Source organism: Camelina sativa, chromosome 14 (assembly GCF_030686135.1).
Source record: "Camelina sativa cultivar CO46 ecotype springtype chromosome 14, ASM3068613v1".
Classification (NCBI taxonomy): Eukaryota; Viridiplantae; Streptophyta; class Magnoliopsida; order Brassicales; family Brassicaceae; genus Camelina; species Camelina sativa.
In genome coordinates this window covers 3,635,295-3,656,687 of record NC_141893.1, presented here as the reverse complement: position 1 = coordinate 3,656,687, position 21,393 = coordinate 3,635,295, and the positions used below count along the sequence as shown (strand labels likewise).

The following is a 21,393-nucleotide window of genomic DNA, read 5'->3' as shown; positions in this document are numbered from 1 at the left end:
GAATCGCTGAAATCCCCCATTAGGGCTCAAAAAGTCTTTTACTTTCTCTGGGGTTAACTGGAACTTAAGTACCAGCACCAAAAAAAAGCTAACACTTTTCATAGAGAGAGAGAGTAAAACAAATTAGCAATGGCTGCTGTAGATGAAGGGAACGATGTTGGAAGAACAGTAGAGGAAGAAGAGCCTTTGTGTGAAAAGAGAGAGAGAGAAGAAGAGGAGGCTGAAACAGAAACATTGACTCCATGGGAGCAACACTCCAGCATCATAAGCATCCCTCGGTTCGACTACAAAGCTCCTTCTTCTCTGATTCATCATTCTCATTCAGGCTTCCTCGTCACCTGCACCATCAGTATGATCTTCTTCTTCTTGTATCATCCTTTTTTTAGCTTTCTATCTGTTAATTTCTCGAATTCCTTAGATTGTCTCCGAGTTTATGAGTTGTGGGCATTGCGAATCTGTGTATTGGATTGAGGAATATAGATTTTGTGTTTGACGAGACTCGAATTTAAGTTAAACTGTTTCTGATTTTCACTTCTTATCAGAAAGGGAGAAAAGTGCTACTAAAGAGGTCATGTCCATCCTTGGAAAGGTATCTTATCGTCACATTGATTGCTCCATCATTATTGAGGAACAAGTGTAAATTTTTGTTCCTGCGTTTAGAAGATAATCTCAACGAAAAGTACTTGTGAAAATTAAAGTTTGTAAAGAAAATGATTAGTACAATAGTGGGGGATTAAATTTAGTTTTTGAGTTGGGAAGTTACTTTAGCTTGTACAATCATTTGAATTTTGGTAGATCAAATGTTTAGAAGATAATGTGTAAACTTTTATTCCTGCGTTTAGAAGATAATCTCAGGGTGATTGATAATCAATTGTGGTAGAGAAACACTAAAAGTAGTTGTGAAAATTAAAGTTTGTAAAGATGATGATTAGTACAATAGTGGGGGATTGAATTAGTGTTAGAGTTGGGAAGTTACTAGTTCTCAAATGTTCAGCTTATCTCACAGAAATCAAACTTTTTGATTTGTTTAGTATATTGCGTCCATGCCTGAGGAGAAATCTGAAGTTCTAAAATCAAAAAAACAAAAACTTTGTGCACATGAGATAGAGGAAGGCGAAGACCATCTTGAGAATGATGCCTTGCAGCAAACAGGTAATGTTTATTTGGGGAAGAGCACAGCCAAATTCTTGGGCTTTTTTTTGCGCTTATGGTCTTGTCTTTCTATTCTCTTTTTGTGCCTTGTTTAGGTGAAAATCCAAATGTTGAGGATCTCAAATTAGCAAATGAAGAACACAATTCTCTCATGTCATTGGTTAAGCTGACAAAGAGTGGCTTGCTTCTCTTTACTTTCCCTGTTGAAAACTCTCCCGATACAACAAGTATCGTATCACGAGTCTTCCAATCTATGGAATCTGGAGCTCTGAAGGCACCAATGTAAGTCTTTATTGTGAAATGTTAGTTACTGAACCTTTGGTCATTTGATTAACCTTTTGACCGTTCTCCATTGGAAATCACGCTTTATTGCTACCACTTGCCTTATAATTCAACTCTACCTTTAAATAAGCATGCTTTTAGAATTCTGATTTAGTCTCGAATAGTTATTTCAAGTCTGTTAGTCCCAAAGAGTGGTTTCTGTTACATATCAGACCTATTTCATTCTTTTTTTGACCATGTAGTTTACTTATTAATCCACTCTGCTATCATTATCTTCTCAGATTCCGTTGTTGTAAGCAAGTTTTTATGTCGAAACTAAGTAATCTATGATTCAATTGATGCAGCTGGTGCCATCGGATATTCCCAGTTCAAGCTACTTGTGGTTTGACAGAGAAAGAACTTCGGGAAACAGTGTCAAAGCTTGTTCAGCGGTTTGTCAATGATAAAGACAATAATACACTATCAAAACCTGTGAAGGTAAGAAAGAGTTTGTCTGTAGAATAAAGTTTCGTTATACATAGGAGTATATGTTAAGAATATTGTTAGTATCATGGCAATGGTTATTAACCGCACACCACCATTTAGTTTGCAGCTGGGTATCAGCGTAGAGGTGTGGAAGAGACGAAAGGAAAGATCCAGAAAGAAGCATCAGAGGTTCTAGATCAATGTTCGTTGCTGGACCGCATCAAATGCTTTGAAACTTTGGCGGCTGGAGTAAAAGACATCGTACCAGATTCAGTTGTGGATCTCAAAGCTCCAGAGGTAGTGTGTGTATGTATATGTAGAAAACAATTCTAACCTTATAATAACATCATCCCGTTTATAAAGTCTGAAGATTGGAGTAAAAATGTGCAGTTATGTGTTCTGGTGGAACTCTTACCGCTCTCTAGAATACCAAGTGGCTCCATTGTAGCTGCTGTATCAGTGCTTCCACATAGACTCGTTAGCACAAAGCCAAAACTCTGCATCAAGCCTCTAGTCCCTGAATCCAAACACAAAAAGGGACAAAACTGACGAGCGCAAAGGCATATCGTTGCATTGAGATTTTCCAGAGCCAAAAAGATTGACCGAAGTTGTAATCTCTCTGTTGTCGTTTGCTTTCAGTATCTGCAGTGACGTTAACAAGGTGTGTGTAACCAATGTTTTATTCAAGAGAAAACAAAGATAAACCCATCTCCACCTCTTGTTACAATGCTTTGTAGCTAGCTATGATAGAAAGGCACACTGCCAAGTTCTTTTCACATAATAACTCTCTGCTTAGGCAATTAAAAATTAATCGGTTTAAATTTGGTTTTCAATCAAACCAATGATTTTATGAACAAATTTCGGTTTAATCAAGGTTCGGTTTGGTCCGCCTCTGGTACATGGTTTTCCCAATCGCGCTCTGAAACAGTCTCGGCGGCTTCCTTGTTCCATCTTCGCGACGTCTGAGATTATCGTTTCCTTCCCTATCCCACTGGAACGAAGAAAAAACCCTAATGGGAACGAGCTCGTGTGGCGATGGCGAGAAGCAGAGGATTGAAGATGAAGAGCAATACGGTGTGTTGCTGTACTACAAGTACACCTCTGTTCCTGATCTAGATGAGCTCGTTTCCTTTTATGAATCGAGCTGCAACTCATTAGGCTTACTCGGCCGTATCAGGCTCTCCCCTAAGGGCGTCAATGTCACTGTATGCTTCTAATCACCTTCTCCGCATATCCAATGTTTAATTTTTTTTATTTTACCCGTTTTGAGTTCTCTGACTGTGTGTTCCCGTCTGATTTGAGGATTAAAACCAAAAGTGTAATCCTTTTATCTCTTTTGAACTGTAATTTTAATATTTATCTGTTGGGGTTGAAGCGAATAAGAAAGTCTGAGACATTGGGTCTACGTTTGCTCAAGTTTGTTGAAGTTGAACTATAGGAAAATAAATACGAAGCCTTTGAGTTCTGAGTTCTGTTTGTTTGATTTAGGATCATAGTTCTCTATATATTAGTTACATGTTTAATCCATCTTAACCATTAAAGAAGCAGACATCAAAAGTGTGAAGCTTTTTTACTAGACTTCTGTTTATATACGATTGATTTAACAGAAAACTTTACTTTTTGGTTAGGTTGGTGGAAAATTAACTGCATTGGAGGAACATATTGCTGCAGCAAAGTCGAATTGTTTGTTTGAAGGGACCGACTTCAAGCTTGCACCTTGCCATCACCCCTTGAATGACAAAGTTGCTCAGGAATGTGGGTTTACATCACTCTCCATCCGTGTTGTTGAGGTTATTGCCTTGTCTTCTTACCAAACATAGTGTTTCTTATGTTTAGTTCTTATCTACACAACATATGCGTAAGAATTTCTTTGCTGGGATGAGGGAAATATTCATGTTATGATCTCCTTAGCTCATCTGACAGAATGTTTTCTACTAATTCACAAAAGACTCTGACTGTACTTCCATAGCGTTTTGATAGATTTGTGGCTTTGTGTGGTGATTTGCAGGAGTTAGTGACTTTTAGTCCTTGCCCTCCCCTTAAACCCCCAGAAATTTCGAATGCTGGAAAGCATCTCTCTGCTGCGGAGTTTCATTCGGTCCTGCAGAGTGCCGGTAAGCTTCTTTATTTGTTTTTTTACTTTACTGCTATATTGCATTTCTTAGCTGATTTATGTTTTCTTCCAACTCAGCTGAACAGCCGGATGGGGATGGGAAGTCTGAGAATAAGGAACTTGTTTTGCTTGACGCAAGGAACCTGTACGAGACACGGATTGGAAAATTCGAAGCAGAAAATGTTGAGACCCTTGATCCTGAAATCAGGCAGTATAGTGATTTGCCCACCTGGATTGATCAGAATGCTGAGAAATTGAAGGGAAAAAACGTGCTCATGTATGATTAATATAGTTCTGTGACATACAGAGATTTCTTGTCTAGTTTACTTTCCCCATCACTGAAGTTCTCTTGTGTTTGTGAAATCAGGTACTGCACTGGTGGAATCAGATGTGAAATGGCATCTGCATATATCAGATCTAAAGGCACTGGATTTGAGAATACTTTCCAGGTGAGATCCTGAATCGCAAATGGATTTGATTCTAGTCACTGAACTTGGCTGACTCCAGCTGTTATTTGTTTTTTTTGCAGCTCTATGGTGGCATACAGAGATACCTTGAACAATTTCCCAGTGGTGGGTTCTTCAAAGGGAAGAACTTTGTGTTTGATCACCGGTATATTTCTAGCATATTTCTCTTCTAATCTACCAGGAAAACGATTTTTATTGGTCCGGGTAACATACATTTACATGTCGGGTTTGAAGGATCTCAGTTGGAAGCTCAAAAGAGGATATAATAGGCAGCTGCCTTCTCTGCAGCAATACCTTTGACGACTATTCTCCACGTTGCCGTTGCAGATTATGCCGGATGCTTGTTTTAGTCTGCAATCATTGTCGGGTAATGCACCCAGACGACTTTTGCTGATCAAGTTCACAAGGATTGTGTATTTTGGATTTACAATGTGTTGTTGATGCAGGTTAACGGAGATATATATGTGTGTGAGCTGTGTCGTAAACACGGGAAAGGGGAAGTCCCTTTGAGTCTTGATCCCTCAAACCAATCTTCTGAAAGCAATGGTAAGGTCTGTTTCTTCATTTTTGAATCAAGTAATGTGTTAAAAATCAGAGAATTTTTTAAAACTTTATAATCCCTTGTTCCCTGGAAACTTTGTCATTTCACTTCTATGGTCAGGTGACAATACAAGACGGAAGCTGAGGATCTTGTGCTTGCATGGTTTTAGGCAAAACGCATCTGGCTTCAAAGGGAGGACCGGATCACTAGCAAAGAAACTGAAGAATATTGCGGAGCTTGTGTTCATCGATGCACCACACGAACTACATTTCATTTACCAAACTGCTACCCCTCCATCCGGAGCATGCAACAAGAAGTTTGCGTGGTTGGTGTCACCAGATTTTGATAAACCGAGTGAAACAGGCTGGACAGTGGCCCAATGCCAGTTCGATCCGTTGCAGTATCAGACTCAAACTGAAGGGTTTGATAAATCGTTGACATACTTGAAGACGGCTTTTGCAGAGAAAGGGCCTTTTGATGGCATTCTCGGATTCTCTCAAGGTGCGGCAATGGCTGCAGCTGTATGTGGGATACAGGAGCAGCTCGTAGGTGAAATAGACTTCAGATTCTGCGTGTTGTGCTCGGGTTTCACACCGTGGCCATTGTTGGAGAAGAAGGAGAAAGGATCGATTAAATGCCCTTCACTTCACATATTCGGAAGCCAGCCTGGTAAAGACAGACAGATTGTGACTCACGCCAGCTCAGATCTGGCGGGGTTGTTTGATGATGGTTGCGCCACCATTATTGAGCACGATTTTGGCCACATCATTCCTACAAAGTCTCCTTATATTGATGAGATTAAAGCTTTCCTTTACCAATTCATTTGAGGACTTTATTATTACCAAGGCGAGACTTTTGCAATCAAAACATTTCTTGTATTTGTACTCTTGCCAAGTAAAAGTTATAAAACTAATAATAACGACAAAGATAAAAGTAACAAATACAAAGTGTGACCATATCCTAAACCAGTAACCACACTAGACATAATCCATCCCAGAGTTTAAGATACAGAATCAGAGATTGATTCAGACAAATAAGGACAACAACAAAACAAAAAAACAGAAGAAATAAACCTTTTTGCATCAGAACTCAAAAACTCGAACTTGAAACTGGCAATTGTCAATAACAGTTGCAAAAGTTGAATCTCATGTTCCCCAAACCAAGGAATTCAATTTGTACTATACCTTTTCAGCCAAATTTGAATCCGCCAGGGGGGGCAGCGGGCTGGTTGGTCCCAAAATTGAAGGTCTGTTGTGAATTTTCATTCCCGCCATCCTGCAGAATCTGCTCTTCCTCATCTTCAGCCCAATATCTCTCCAATATCTTAACGGCCTTCTCATATATCTCATTGTTATCATGGGATTGAAGGTTTTCGATTTTGTCCAACCCATCAGATTCTTCTATTATGTGAGCATAGAGATTCACCCCATCGTTTAATCCCATCTCCTTGTCAGCCTCACTAACCTTAAGAATGTTTTCAAGCCCCTCGAGGCACACTGTCACAATCCTCGGATCAGGGCAGATTAGAAGATCACAGAGTGGCTTGATGCAGCCTTGGGTCACCAAATATCTGCATGCAAAACTGTGTTAAGGCATTTTTTGATCTCGAGATAGATGGTGGTGTAAGTAAGAGGGAGCACTATTAAGTGAAGTTAGTTGTTTGCAACTGCACTTCAAAATGGAGATGACATACTGAATCTGCTCATGAGACCCTCCTGAGGTGGCATTGGAAATAGCCCAAGCAGCTTCCTTCTTTATATCGAACTCAGCGGTTTGGAGCAAGTGCACAAGAGGGAGGATTATTCCAGCACCAACCACAGCCTATCGTTTCAAATACATAAAGTGATTAAAGAATTGCTTTTAGCCTCTAAAACTTTAATGTTTCAATATTTTCAGTAGCAAGTATTGTTGGCATATAGCAATAGCAATAGCAATAGCAGATAGGGCATAATTAGGTTTGTTGGCAGAGATGTTACTGGAAAATATGGAAGTTTTAAAATTTGCTTGCTCTAAACTCAAGAAAAGAGTCAAAATCATTAACTTCTTCACTTTTCTTGCAGAATCAGAATGAAATAGCATACTATCTTCCACGAACAACCGTCTTCTTGACATATTAAAGATAGCAAAAAAAGCCTCATACCTCTATTTGACCTTTATTTCCAGCAGTAATATTCGAGATAGTCCAACAAGCTTCTTTTTTAATACTTTTCTTGTGATTTTGCGTAAGCAAATTGTAAAGGTGCGGAAGTACACCACTATCAATTATAAACTGAAAAGCAAAGACACAATCATAGTCAAAATCCCAAAGCAAACACCCAAATCAATACAAATAGTCGTTCGCCACAAATCATACCTGTGTCTGAGAGTCATCACCAGTTACGATGTTCCCCACAGTTCGAAGGGCAGGAATGAGAACCGTAGGTGATGGATGACTTGAAGAAAGATATGTTAATTAGTATAGTTGCACAAAATAAAACTAGTAAGAATATGAGACAGTAAGAACATCAACACTCAGTTTCCAAAAGATAAATCAAAAAGCATCACAAATTTAAAGATAGCAACACCTATATTGAGAAAAGCTAACTTATATCTAACTTATATAACACTAAGAGCCAAAGGACAAAACAAGAGAGACTAAATATGATTAGAAATAAACAAAAATTATGTCTAGTGAATTATAGGCTAGGAAAAATGGAACTAACCTCAGAAGCTCCACAAGTCGTGGACAGACACCTGCCTGGATCACAGCCTGAATCTTATCATTGGGGCCATCTGAAAGGTAGGAGAGAGCCCAGCAGGCATCGGTGAGAACTTCTTCATCATTCAGATAGATAAGCTGCCGAAGAACTGACAACGCAGGCTTCACCTTAAACATATGAATAACCAACACTAGGCTTGAGTAATGTTAGGAATGCAACTAAACATATATAAAAATTATGTAAAAAACTTGGACCGCCAATCATAAGTTGTCTAGAAAAATCAAAGAGAATCCATTTCTGTAGTCCTACCTGTTCAAATGGTGTAGGTGGTTTACCACGACAAAAGTTGGACAAGGTCCACGTAGCATTTCTTAGCATGGACAACTTAGAATTTTCATTTAATTGAGCCAGCAATGGCTCAAGAGCCCCATAATTGAGAACAAGATTCCTGCAGTTTGGAGAGTCCCCAGCAACATTGCCCAAGGCCCACACCGCCTACAATGATATCATGTAAGGGATTTTTAAGAAACCACTAAACGTTTTAGCACCTATAACTACGGAAAAGCACTTGGCCGACTATCACAAAATACCACTCAGGATCAAATGAAACAGCAAAAAAACCAAATACGAGAGGCATGTATCCTGGTCACAATATAAAATGGAAGTGCACAGTTGTCTAGCTAGTTAGTGGCAAACCTGCTCTCGAACGTCATCACTAGCAGAACTAAGAAGCTGAACGAAGATAGGAACCGCCCCCTGTTCAATTACAACCCGAGTATGATCTGATGTTCCTGACGCAACATTGGTCAAAGCCCATGCAGCCTCAAACTGCAAATAAACTTAACGTTAAGCCACCAAACCATTCTTGATACTTTAAGGTGCAATTGATAAAGACCAAAACTAAAATGTGTGAAGTAGACATACCTGCAATTGCGGATGGTCTTGCCTTCCAAGAAACTCAACAAAACGTGGGACAACCCCAGCTTTAATCACTTCATCAATAGGAGGACTACGCTCTGGTTATCAAATTGCAGTACAAGCAACCATCAGATGTCTATTACACACATATAACCTTAGAAGAGAGAATTGCTTCTGAACGGAAAAAATATATATACCTACCTATAGATAACAACTTTCGAAACTGAGTTGTGGCTTCTAGCTGAGCTTGAGGATCATCAGAATAAACACCTTGTACCATCATTGGAATACCTTCTAACTGTCAAAAACACATGAACAGCATCAAACAGCTGTTACCACAGAAACAAAACCTCTCCTTGGCTAGAAAAGTAACACACCCAATCCATTAACAAGATCATCAGATCAGATTCTAGAAATCCCGATATCTAACAAAAGCAAACTATACACTGCGATCAGCATACATGATGATCAGATTTGGTCATAAAGGATCAATTTTGATGGTCAATTATGAGATTAGGAGTGTTCAAGCAGCTGAGATCTAGAATTGAGGTGGGGAAACAGAATCAAAGCCTCAATTTTTTTCAACAATCAAACAAAGATCCATCACTCACAAATCAAATCCAGGGATCCAAATCACAAAATTGAGCACAATTGTCTCAAAAAAAAAGTTTCAGATCAGAGGAACTTACTCGTTTCTCAACAGCGGCAGCGTTCTGGGGACCGTCGAGGCCAACTCCGCCGAGAGGCTGCTGGTGCTGGAGCATCATTCCTTCGCGGCGCTTCTTGAGGAGACTGTCCTCACGCTTGTTTTTCCTAATCTCGACGAGATTGTCCTCTCTCCTCCGCCTCGCCTCATCGGCATCGACCCCTGTCTTGTATATCTTCTTCCTCAGCTCCGCGCGTGTGCTCGGCCTCAGCGACATCGTTCGTTAAGTCTCTCTCTCTCTCTCTCTCTTTCTCTCTTCCCGGAAACGAACAACTTCGTCTGGATCTTCCTTCTCTCTCTCTCTCTTGTCTCTCTCGCTCTTGCGGAATTGAAATTGGAGAAACGGGATCGTGGAGGACGAGTCGTCTGATGCTGTCGGGTCGGATCCGGGTTGGAGTTTGATTGGATGTTGGAACTCCTTGGATCCTTCCTTCTCACACAGACGTATTGCCACGCTGTCGCAATTTTTTTGCCTTTTTTTTTTCTTTTCAGTTTTAATAAAAGGGTATGTGTAAAATACCTCACTGATTGATATATTTGGATTTCGTTGAATATTTATTTATATGCAATCAAATAATTACGTTGAGATTTTATTGCAACAGCCGAACTTCGCACAAGATTCACAGTTGTTATTTATTATTATTATTTTTTTTTGCAACGTAGTTATCGCAAAACGTAAAATTTTCAACTCTTTAACATGAATTACGATTATGCGTGGCAATAGCAACTCTTAGAAACGCAGTTTTTTTCTTTTGCCTTGTACAGTGACTCCGATGTCAAAACCAAGATTCAGTCATATGGCATTAGGAAATAATTAATCTGATATTCTATAAATTTTGCAATATAATAAGCTGAAAAACGAAAAATGGTTTGTAAAGATATCATATAGAAGTCAAGACCGATAACAAAGTTTACTTGTGTTTGATACCTAACTAGAAATAAGTAAAATCGCAAAACTAACCAAGGAAAAAAAAAAAGATAGGTATTGTATCCGAACAAATGCATAAAAACTGAATACTCTACTCTACTAGTTAATTATACGATAGGTTTAGTTATACTTTGAATCAGAAAGGTCGACACAGTGACTTTCCCCTTACCTCACTCTTTGACATAGTTCATCTTCTTCCTTGAAACATGAATCTCTCTGTAAACCCTTTTTTCATATTATAATCTCTTCGTGTAACAGGATTGGACAAGATCTTCCACGCATAATTGATGATCTCGAAAGCTGACTTGGCAGCAACAGACTTGTTTCCGTCGGGACAGAGCTTAGCCATGATGTCTTCGTACTTTATCTGGATCAACTGAGGGTCACATAACGGGTTTTTTATCCTCAGAATCTTGTAGAGTGTGAAACGACGTAAATTATCCCAGTTGATTTCATAGGCGACGAGAATCTGTGAGATATCTTGGTGGTTTTCAGATGTGTTAGCTTCACACATTAAGTCATGCACGATTTTAATGGCTCCTTGGAGATCGCCCCTTTTGTAATGTTCTTCCGCTAGTCTTACTAGATTTTTTGTTGGTGACATATTGCTTGGCTCGTTTTTTTTTAACAATGAATTTGAGAGATTTGATGATGACTTAAAAAAATGCATACCTAAATAAGAGTTTGAGATTAGATGACACCAAAATATAAGAAAAAAATGAATTTAGATGGACATCCCAGAATATTTAAGAAGCAAGAAAATATAAATTTTACATTTTTAAAATATGACAATAATCATTAAATAGTTTGGAAAGGAGAAGTTTGACATTAAAATGAAAGTTAATATGACAATAAGCATTATTCGGTAGTGGAAAGAAGAAGTTTGACATTTAAAAAAAAAATCAACCTAAAATAATAAATTGGTTAAGTTTTTTTTTATAATTAAAATAAAGTATTAATTATTAAATATTACGCAAAGCTAATATAGTTGTTACGGTTGATATGTACTTTAACAAACCGTTTAGAATTGTACTTATCTTTAAATTATGTTTTATATTGGTGATATAATTGTCTTCGTTTTAATTGTCTTCGTTTTAATTGTAGACAAGTATTTAAAAGAATAGATGGACAAATGTCTGGATCCGCTATTGATCATGGATTTCATTTGATCATCAACTACTAAAAATTTGGATATCCAAAAAGATCGATCACCATTCTGCAAATGAAACACTAGACTTAAAATATTTCTGATTTTATAATTTGGATACTTGACTCACAAAAACAAATAACATGTGATGTTTTTATATAACAATTAATATTCATTCAACTATAGATATTGTCAGCAAAAAAAAATAAACCTTATATTAAAAATATATTAAAAAAAACCGAAGAAAATGTAAAATTGTTCTAGTTTCTTCATGATCCTTTTTGTTTTAAAAAAGAAAACATATTTTGAAATTGCAACAAGTTCAAACTCGTTATATTGCGTCAAACTTAATTACAACTTTATAAGAGGATAGATCTCTTAGAAGATTTGAAACTGATAAAGGGAAGTAAGGGAAGCTTCGGAATGAAGGAATATTAATATCTCACAGGCGATCATGGACGATGAAGAGTTGTTCCTGTGTCGGGTTTAAAAATGTTGAACCGTCTAGGATGAAGAGTTTCGAAAAAGGATGCTCTCACCAACACGTCAAGTGGCGGTAAAAAACATCAACCATATTATAAGTGGACCAAAGTCGTTGTGACAAAGCCATTTGTTTATCCATTCCTTGTTAATTAGGCGCCGTTTCTCACTTTCTTGCATGATATTAGGAATCGTTGTGACGAAATCATTTGTTCGAACATAACTTTTGCCCGTTTCAAGAAGTGCCTGGATGCAAAAATTGATAATACGAGCTAATTAGTTTTCAAATTGGGCCAATATTTGGCTATATAATTTTTTAAAAAGTATAGATAATATACCATAGAGGTAGAAAAGAGAGAAAGAAAGAAAGAGGTAGTGACGTAGAAACAAAATCGTAGGAGTTGAAGTGGATAATGGTTGACTTGAGAGCACGTGCAGAAATGTTAGAAAACACGAGCACAGTTCGAAGACAACGAAATCTGTCTGACCAAGACATGTGCGAGTGCATGTTGTCTTGCCACGAGTTCCATCTCATTACACCGCGCAAAAGTCTTTTTACGTGTAATCGTGTATAACAAACTTACTTACATGAGAAATATAAAAGATATGGACGAGTTTTTTTTGTTGTTGTTGAATTAAATTTTGTCAACAAGGGTTTTTTTGTTTGCTTCTCTCGTCGTCGGACCCATTGTTTCCACTACTCAACAATACGGGTCTGGTTTATTCTACCGGTTAACCCGATTGTATATTTCCTTCTCTCTTTCGTCTAACTCTACATATATATATAAATCCCATAATTTAGCGGGAGGATTGGAGAGGACTAAACCTCATATAATCGATCATATATATACTTCAAATTTGACAGGCCCTCCTTTTATCGGTAGCCACTAATTATCGCTGCGGTTTGAAACTAAACTTCAGTATATACATTATATATCTATAAGAGATCTTACTTTCACTTTGCATTGGCATTGAAGTTATACGATTTCAAAGTTTGTGATGATTTAATGCAGTGATAGATGTTAAAAGCTGTTAAACAAATAGTTTAGTTAGATAAAACAAATTACTGTTATGTAAATGCATTAGCTTTTTGCTATGTATATTTTATGGTACATTATTTTATTGTTTACTTTAATCGTGGATTACATGATTCATTTTTGTATATCTGTCTCATAAGCTATACACAGTTGATATGTAGTGATGATACGATATTTTGAGCATATTTTATACCTTACTTTTCTGTAAAATTCGTGAAGAGCTGATAATTATGAACTATAAGGTGGTAAAACTAGTGTTTGTTTATATATATTTGTAAATAGCGTCGTATGAAGAGGAGAGATTCTTGAAAATTTGGCATCGCCTCGGCCACATTCACATATGAGGTTCATAATTGGAGTCACATGGTTGCATGTGATCACATTGGGTCTACCTTTTAGCCACATATGGCCAACTCCACGTTTCCCCTTTTTGTTTTCTTTTACTTTTGTTTTGTTTTGTAGCTATCATTCGATGCATTGATATATTATTTAATTAATAAAAGCATCCTTTATATACATAATTTTCCCACATCTATTAATATTCCAGTTTTCGTTACAATACCATATCGTGTGAACGAATACATTAATATCAAACACCATATCAGCCGTACTAAGAAAACAACAAAATATGCAAACGATAACATTATGTATGGATGACCTATCTCAGTTGATATCGAGATACTATCATACAACCATAAATCCGGAATTATCTATGTACTTAACAATATAGTATATAGGTTAAAAGTTAAAACTATAGATCACCCTCCAAGCTCGATCCAAATACTCATCAGATTGATTTTGTGAACTCTTCGTATAAGTAAGTAGGAAGACACAATGACCCACAAACATGTTGCCATTTAATCTGATAAAAAAAAGGGTGGGAACGTATATTAAACGGGGAAAAATGTAGTAAAAATCCCCAACTTTCAAATTTGAGACGTTTTAATCACTAACTTTTAAGATGTCATTTTAATCACAAACTTTCTGTTAACTTGACCATATAATAGCAAAGTTTTGTTGACCACACAAACTTTCTGTTGTTTTAGGCATGACGTTTATTAAATCCCTAATCCTAGAAAGAAAACCCGAAATTCTCTCCATAATACCAAAATCTCTTATGCAATCTCTGTTCCGATGAGTTCAAGTTCAAGCTTTGACACATCTGGTTGCGTCGGTGAGTGTGGTGTGACATCAATGGTGTAGAGAGAATTTGGGGTTTCATTTTTAGAGTTATGGATTTGTGAAATTGAAATCGATTAGAAATTTAGTTTCTTCGATTTGGTAAACGATGTTGTTTTTGGCGTTAAAAACATGGTCGTTTATGCAAAACAATAGCATATAATATATAATTTACTCTGTTTTTGAGATCTTTAACAGAGAATAAACGTCGTGCCTAAAATGGCGAGGTCAACAAAACTTTACTATTTTATGGTCAAAATTAACGAAAAGTTTGTGATTAAAATGACATCTTGAAAGTTAGTGATTAAAACGTCCCAAATTTAAAAATTAATGATTTTTATTATATTTTTTCCATATTGAAAGACATATCGGATGTAAATAAGAAAGAGCACACGTTGGGGGGGGGGGGGGAGAGAGTCTTAAAGAGGGAAGAAAGATGTTCCCAAGAGACTCATTTCTCAATCTTATTGTTTCTCCTTATTTTGGTGCCCATTTTTTTTTCGTTTGTGGTCCTTTTTGCTCACTCTTCTTTCAATGTACCTGTCATTTCCGAGCTAGTGGATTTTTTGTTCTTACTGACAAACTAGTATTTTACACCATATCAATCTTTAAAAATTGTCAAATTCTCTTGAAGAGTCGTATGCTATATATCCTCTTTTTAATGTTGACATTCAAGGAACAAATTATTGCTTTTATTAATCAGTTTGAAAGATTTTAAGGGCATTATGAGCCAAAATTATACACTTCCCACATATTGACATTAAAAACATGAACGTGGGAAAAAGTCTATCAGAATCACATGGAGTCCATTGGCCCCAAAATTAAGGTGGGTGTCCTCAACACGTTACACGCACATGGCTCTTTTTTTTTTTGAATTGCTTCAACTTGTCAAATTATTTATTTAACTTTTATTCTTCTCTTTATTTTTCTTTAATTTATATTTGTATGTCTAATTTTGTTGAAAGGGTTAAAACAACTTTTTTATATCGAGTTTAGTTGGCATTTGTTAAAGAAAATTAAAGGAAAGATCAAATAAGACTGATGTATACAAATAAAATACAAGAATTTAATAAATTAAAATCGCGTAGACCAAACCCAAAAAGAAAAAAAAGAAAGAAAAAAAACTTAACAAAAATAAAAGGGTAAAAAGGTAAAAAAGCTAATTAACAACTGACAAACTAACTGCCGCCGTTAAGGTCCGGTCAACGTCGTCCGTGGAGCGGCGGCGGTTAAGAGTTCAGCGAGAGCTTCCATAGCTCGAACCTGCATCTCTAACGCTGCGATGTAATCAGTGGCTTCATCTAAAAGGTTCGGTACAGAGACTTTCCGGCAACCGGGAACTAACCGGCCAAGAAACTTGAGTTTTCTATCAACCGCCGGTAACTTAATCCGATTCGTCTCCGTCGCGGCGGCTTTTCTCGATTTACAGTTTCCGGCTGACTTCTTAGCCGCCTTTTTATGTTTCTTGAGCTTCGCTCTGACACGGCTCGCTAAAATCGCTCTGCTCCATCGAGTTGTACCTTTAGCCGAAGCAGCGAGAACTCGATCCGCCGTCTCGCGTATCTCTCTAGCCGCAACGGAGACAACTTTATCAGGCTCGTTGGTGGATCTCTGACGAACTCGACGTAAAGCTTCGACGAGCTTGGAAGCGTAGATCTGCTGAACACGATTCGTTTTCCATCTCTTCAAGCTTTCTTCGTTGATCCTTCGTGCTTCAATCTCCGCTTCTGTCTCTGATATCCTTGGCTTCTTGCGTCTCGACTCAGTAGACGATTCACCACCTGTGGCTTCGATGCTAGGAAATAGATTCGAATTTACCATCAAACCCAAATTAAACCAGAGATTATTATATAAAGGAAAACACAATCTCTTCTTCTTCTTCTTCGTGTGTTTTGAGAATCAGCCTCGAGATATGTAAATCTCAGAAAGAGTCTCTCTCTCTCTCTCTCTCTTTTTGAGGAGGTGTGTTGGAATGTGAAGGGGAAGATGAAAGGAGGAGATAGAGCAAGTCTCTCTTTATATATCTCTTACCAATACCAATAAGCCCCTAGAGAGAGAGGCGTGAAACAGCGGGGCTTATTTATAGACTTGTTGTTTTTCATCGTTAATCCCAGTTTTGCCCTTAATGTCATCAGTGTCCCTTTTTTTTTTTTGTCGTTGGCATGAAAACTCCAAAATTGTGCCCAAAAAAATAGTCAAATGTTGAGCGATGTAGTTTCTAAGTTCATACATGTCAAGACTATTATTGCAAATGTTAAAGTAAACGATGATGATGATGAATCTGGATGAAGCCATGAGTTTGTTTTTTCAAGTAGTAGTCAAGGTTAAATTAACTTTTAATCAAAACGAGTATGATGAATCGACGATTTTGTCATATGTGATGTGTAGTCGTTTTACTACTAACTAATCCAAATATTTTTGGTATGAAACGGTCGTGATAAACTACTTAATACGCTAAGCTATAGCAGCACAAACTTTTTTTTTTTTTGGATCAATATATATTTATATATATATGGGAGAATTATGTCGGTTGGATACACAATTTAAAAAGGTGAGAAGAGAGGGAAAACACCCACACACACACAAAAAAAAAAGGCACTCAGAAAGTAAAATAGGCAAAAGAAAGAAAGAAAGAAAAAAGCATTCCATGTGACCATTTTCATGGCGCTGCTGCCATATAATAACCCACTTTAACGAGTCGTTTTGTGTAAATTTGTGGACAATTTTCCGCCAACGAAATAATCTCTTTTCCACTGATTGTTGTATGTTTTTCTAATTGATACCTCAATCTATCTATAGAGTAATGGAGTAGTCTAAAAAGGAACCAAATAAATCATACTATAAAGTTTTAAAGAGTAATGAGTAGAATCGACCATCGATTAATCATTTACATACACTAATCTTTACATTGCCATTATAAAAATATATATATGACTCAGAATTAATCCAAAATATTTACAAAGCATCCCCAATATGACCCAGAAAGTCAGAAGGTGTATAACGTTAAACACTAGATTTAGTTGCTACGCAAATTCTATGCTGCTAAGGAATAATTATGATGAGTTAGTGACAGAAGTGAATAATAGTAGTATTATATATGTGCATTTATGTAAAATAAATTTTGTGGGTTAATAATGTAAAAAAAGAGGAAGAGGAAGAAGATCTTGAAGAGAATCTAAAAGGGCCCTTTTTATCTGTGGTTGGCCAGAGAGGCTTGCCCCCTTAATTGAGACACCGTCTCCAGGTTTTTTTTTTCTTTTTATTTTTGTAACCACGCTCAAATCTGACTTTCCCTACCAAATAATAATACTGTTATTCACCAAATTTATTTTAATTTGGAATTAGAGAAACATTGTATGTACTATGTAGTGGTCGCAAGTTTTGTTGTTGTTGTTTTCTCGGGTGCGTGTATCACACAACATTCAGAAATACGAAAAAGTCTCCACATGTGTACGTCCATTCAAATTAAGGTTTAAGTCATACGAAGAATTAAGAACAGACAGAAATACCAACTAATCTTAGTCAAAGTCAATTATTAAGATTTTTTTTTTCTTTTCTTTTCTTTTTTGGACACTTGTTTTTCATTTTGGCAAGAGCTAAATATCATCAGCGGACACAACATAGGAAAATTATGAGCCAAATCCATAGTAAACAAGTTCTGATTAAGTGATAATTACAAGTTTACCAACTTTGTTGTTTTTCATATTCGAGACTGACGACTAACTGAATTATCTGCGTAGGGAGTCTGTCTGGTCATGAGAAAAACCATAAATCCTCTAATTCTTACTCAAAAATTCATTAACAAAGAGGTCACTGTCGAACAACATCACACAAAGGAAACAGCTCTCTTGGATCAAATAACTTGTTTTTGCTAACTCGTTCGTTTTTTAATATTTCAGTTATCATATTACCAGGAGCCTTCTGCACCAACTGTTGGGTTTGTGAACGCCTTGAATTCCCAGAATGTCTTAAGCGAGTATGGCTCAGAGACTGTCACACCTTCCTCTGTCATCTTTGCTATCTGCAAATTTGTCCAGAGAAACAAGTCTGGTCAATGATCTGATTCCCCAATTATATGGAGTTGAGTTGACATACTGAAATTAAAACAGACCTGAAGCTTGTTGATAGCTGATCTGTCACGGTAAAGAAGCACACGCATACATTTCTCTAGGAGTTTGACACCTTCTTCAAAACCCAGGTCCTCACGCCATTCATCACGAAGAATCGGCCTAGCTAGGTGATTCCCAAACCCAGTGGCAACATGGTTGTCCTCAAAACTAACACCAATCATTGAGACCTAAAGAAGAACATCATAGCATTCAATTCAAAACTGTTACACTTAACTCATTTAAGAAGGTAAAAAAAATGTCTTGTTAGGCATTTACCATCCCAAGGTACTTCTCTCCATTTTTTACACCTCCAAGGACAAGAGTGTTCCACAAAGGGTTGAACTTGTTCCGGCGATTATACATAACTCGGGTCAGATAGTTATGAACTTCTTTCGGTCCCAAGGAATTACCATCATCCCACATGTTATCATTCAGCCTGACAACAGTAAGAGTTTAAATCAAGGGCCAAAGAGGGAATGGTTAAGAAGGAGACGACAAGAAAAAGAAACATTCTATGAAACGTATTCTTACGTGAGCTCATCAAGATAACGCAAAATTTCTTGAAAGTCGCTGATTTCCCCACTGGCACCAAGAAGAGAATGCTTACCAATAGCCTTCATCCTCTCAATGTTCTTGTACCTTAAGGTGGATCCATATGAACCTGCAGATCAGTAAAAGCTTGTTTTAAAATAACAGTCTCATCATTCTCTAGAACCCAAGCCTTTTCTTTTGCTACAGATAAATGATAATAACCATTCATTCCCATTTTCCAGTAAGCAATTTCTTCTATCTTATAATAAATGACCAAGGTGGTTTAAGAGACAGAGATAGTAGAGTTCTGGATGCGACACTCAAATTGATCAAAGAAGCTACAATACCGGTTTCACTACCAAACTTGAGCACTCAAATACCTCTCACCAAAGAATATCATTGAATAAGATGAAACAAGTGTTACAGCAAGCAACCAAGATCGTATATATTTTTACACATCCTGACTCCGGATTCATTACACTAGTATCTATACAGCCAGCACCAATATCGCAGGCACTCTTGTGAACAATGGAAGCATGCATAAAAACAAAGCCTAAAAGAGTAAATTGCTTTATCTACCCAAGCAAGCAACAACAATAAGAGAGCTGAAACTAGGTAGAGAGAAGCATACCTCCCATATCAGAAGCCATTAAAACCCCATCTTTGTACTTGATAGCTACCACTGACGTTCCAGTAACATACGGGTACCTAACAACAACAATTATAAAACCCTTAAAAATACGAAAACGGAATCCCAAATTATTTTCTCCAATTCAAAGAATCCAAATAAGAGGTTTTACAATGTTCTTTGGGAATCAGCCTCAGCGTTCCTCACTTCAGTCCCGTTCTCAATCTGAATCGTAAACTTCACAGGACAAACACACAATCAAAGTCATAAAAACCCAGGAAAGTAAATAATACATGAGCAATTGAAAGAACGATCCGACTTACAGTCATCTTCTCAGAAACTCGAATGGCTCCTCCTCTCTCTCTCTCTCACGATCTGATGTTTGTATCTTCTTCTCGATTCCAAGAAGTTCCTTTACTCAAGAAACAGATGGAAACGGGTCGGGCCTAACAATTTTACCAATGTTATTCAAAAGCTATATTGGGCCATATTGTTTAGGTCTGGCCCGTTTATATAAATAATATGTTTAATTTTAAGGCTTATTTACAAACCTACTAGGCCTTGATTGGTCCGATGGCTGCGGTTATTTTATAAAAATAGAAAGAGAAAAAAAAAAAAAAACAAAGAACAATTGAGGAAAGACACCAACACACACAAACACAAAGACACAAATCATAACTAGAAGAAGAAAGCTTCCAAAGATACATAGAGAGAATTAAGAAACAAGAAACGTCCTGATCTTAAGACAACTGTTCCTCCCTCGCTCCAAACTCTTCGGTCATCATGTTCTTCTTCTTGCTCATTATCGCGTGGATCTTGGAACAATTGCACGGCTGGAGCAAGCATGAGGGTCCACCAACGACATTCCCAGTTGAAACAATAGGAAGCTTTTTTGAGATCACCACGGAGTTTATAACATCATCTGTCGGGTGATAAATAGACAAAACCTCGAACCCTTGAAGATCACACGGCTCAACGATCGGATAAAGAAACGCTCTCGGGCCATGAGCACTCCTCAGCATGAGCACAGCGCCTGGATCCATGTGTTTCTGCAGATGCTCGATCACTTTAACTTTCTCCTCCTTGTTCATTCCAACAAGAGCAGCTAGAAACACGACGTCGAAGCTCTTCAAGCTCTCTGTCACATCCATTATATCAACGGTGTGGAAGAACATGCGCTGAGATATGTCTGGATCAGAGGAAACCAGTAGAGAAGCGAGTGAGTTCGCTGATGGGTCGATATCAAAGTTGTGAAAGATTGTGTCTTTGAGATGGAATGATGCAAGAACGATTGAAGTGAGAGGGAGGGGACCAGATCCGATGAAAGCCACATTCTTTGGGACAAAACCATTTAGGTTTTGTGTGAGGAGGTCGAATTCGAGCTTTCCGAGTTTTAAATAGTTGTTGTAATAAGGGAAAATGTTTAAATGGTTAAGTGGGTTGTCTTGGAAAGAGGTCAAGATCGAAGAGAAATGATGTTCTAAGTGACCTTCGGCTTCGCCACAGATCTTGATGAGGTTAACTCGAATCTCTTGGACTGTGTCACTCATCTTGGTTACGTCGATGCTAGGGTTAGGTGGGATGCATGTGGAAACGAGCTGCTTGAAGAGAATGTTAACATCTTCAGATGGCTTTAGACTCTCGAGCTTTGAGATCTTCTCGTAGAGGTCGCATATAGTTTTCACCAATTGTTCGTCTTGGCAACCCATGTAGACACTACAATGAGGTTATGCTGGTCTTCTTTTTTATTTATAATATGTATGTTTCTTGTGTTTCTCTGGTGGTGAACTGTTTGGAGGAATGGCTATTTATTGGTAGTGAAGTGGATCATATTAGCTCAAAAAGAATCTTATTATTTTAACATATTATTATTCAATTTCAAATAAAACAGTTGCGTTGTTGATTTTTTTGTCCTTTTTAATTAGGATAACTAGAAAAAAAATATTATTATTCAAAAATTTTAAAACTAGGCTGCATCGTTTAAAATTAAAGTATCATTTCTTTACGTTAT

At 37.3% G+C, this 21,393-nt stretch overlaps 7 protein-coding genes across 10 annotated transcripts; 2 read left to right on the top strand and 5 right to left on the bottom strand.

Annotated features, from left to right (window-relative positions):
* The first annotated feature begins 100 nt into the window (after window positions 1–100).
* Window positions 101–2,680, top strand: LOC104739520 (uncharacterized). Its single transcript, XM_010459906.3, has 7 exons — window positions 101–349; window positions 543–589; window positions 1,032–1,152; window positions 1,248–1,434; window positions 1,779–1,911; window positions 2,020–2,196; window positions 2,290–2,680. Exons 1-7 carry the CDS (start codon window positions 130–132, stop codon window positions 2,446–2,448), a joined length of 1,044 nt encoding a protein of 347 aa, XP_010458208.2. The 5' UTR covers window positions 101–129; the 3' UTR covers window positions 2,449–2,680.
* Window positions 2,681–2,811: 131 nt separating this feature from the next.
* LOC104739521 (rhodanese-like domain-containing protein 6) lies at window positions 2,812–5,961 on the top strand. Of its 3 annotated transcripts, none has more exons than XM_010459907.3 (9): window positions 2,812–3,104; window positions 3,528–3,689; window positions 3,908–4,013; window positions 4,091–4,289; window positions 4,380–4,461; window positions 4,542–4,624; window positions 4,714–4,846; window positions 4,926–5,025; window positions 5,141–5,961. In XM_010459907.3, exons 1-9 carry the CDS (start codon window positions 2,913–2,915, stop codon window positions 5,845–5,847), a joined length of 1,764 nt encoding a protein of 587 aa, XP_010458209.2. In that variant the 5' UTR covers window positions 2,812–2,912; the 3' UTR covers window positions 5,848–5,961. The 3 variants fall into 3 exon arrangements, with proteins under 3 accessions (XP_010458209.2, XP_087340455.1, XP_087340456.1); XM_087484329.1 differs by having other exon boundaries at window positions 4,926–5,030; XM_087484330.1 differs by lacking the exons at window positions 2,812–3,104; window positions 3,528–3,689 and having other exon boundaries at window positions 3,911–4,013; window positions 4,722–4,846.
* On the bottom strand, window positions 5,916–9,878 carry LOC109124607 (importin subunit alpha-4). Its single transcript, XM_087484331.1, has 10 exons — window positions 9,327–9,878; window positions 8,839–8,935; window positions 8,644–8,735; window positions 8,416–8,547; window positions 8,029–8,214; window positions 7,723–7,886; window positions 7,374–7,452; window positions 7,161–7,289; window positions 6,714–6,841; window positions 5,916–6,590 (listed from the first exon to the last, which is right to left on the bottom strand). The coding sequence occupies exons 1-10, from the start codon at window positions 9,558–9,560 to the stop codon at window positions 6,209–6,211; spliced, it is 1,623 nt and encodes a 540-aa protein (XP_087340457.1). The 5' UTR covers window positions 9,561–9,878; the 3' UTR covers window positions 5,916–6,208.
* A 488-nt stretch (window positions 9,879–10,366) lies between these two features.
* Window positions 10,367–10,875, bottom strand: LOC104743191 (uncharacterized). The gene has a single exon (XM_010464302.2). It carries the CDS (start codon window positions 10,873–10,875, stop codon window positions 10,459–10,461), a length of 417 nt encoding a protein of 138 aa, XP_010462604.2. The 3' UTR covers window positions 10,367–10,458.
* A 4,241-nt stretch (window positions 10,876–15,116) lies between these two features.
* LOC104739518 (transcription factor bHLH149) lies at window positions 15,117–16,187 on the bottom strand. Its single transcript, XM_010459905.3, has one exon. It carries the CDS (start codon window positions 15,933–15,935, stop codon window positions 15,306–15,308), a length of 630 nt encoding a protein of 209 aa, XP_010458207.1. The 5' UTR covers window positions 15,936–16,187; the 3' UTR covers window positions 15,117–15,305.
* Window positions 16,188–17,870: 1,683 nt separating this feature from the next.
* On the bottom strand, window positions 17,871–21,190 carry LOC104739517 (proteasome subunit beta type-4). Of its 2 annotated transcripts, none has more exons than XM_010459904.3 (8): window positions 19,934–21,190; window positions 19,706–19,794; window positions 19,555–19,619; window positions 19,386–19,462; window positions 18,755–18,884; window positions 18,500–18,659; window positions 18,226–18,411; window positions 17,871–18,135 (listed from the first exon to the last, which is right to left on the bottom strand). In XM_010459904.3, exons 2-8 carry the CDS (start codon window positions 19,709–19,711, stop codon window positions 18,022–18,024), a joined length of 738 nt encoding a protein of 245 aa, XP_010458206.1. In that variant the 5' UTR covers window positions 19,712–19,794; window positions 19,934–21,190; the 3' UTR covers window positions 17,871–18,021. The 2 variants fall into 2 exon arrangements, with proteins under 2 accessions (XP_010458206.1, XP_087340454.1); XM_087484328.1 differs by having other exon boundaries at window positions 19,706–19,828; window positions 19,934–21,184.
* Window positions 19,948–21,091, bottom strand: LOC104739516 (nicotianamine synthase 3). Its single transcript, XM_010459903.3, has one exon. The coding sequence runs from the start codon at window positions 21,089–21,091 to the stop codon at window positions 20,123–20,125; it is 969 nt and encodes a 322-aa protein (XP_010458205.1). The 3' UTR covers window positions 19,948–20,122.
* Window positions 21,191–21,393: the final 203 nt, after the last annotated feature.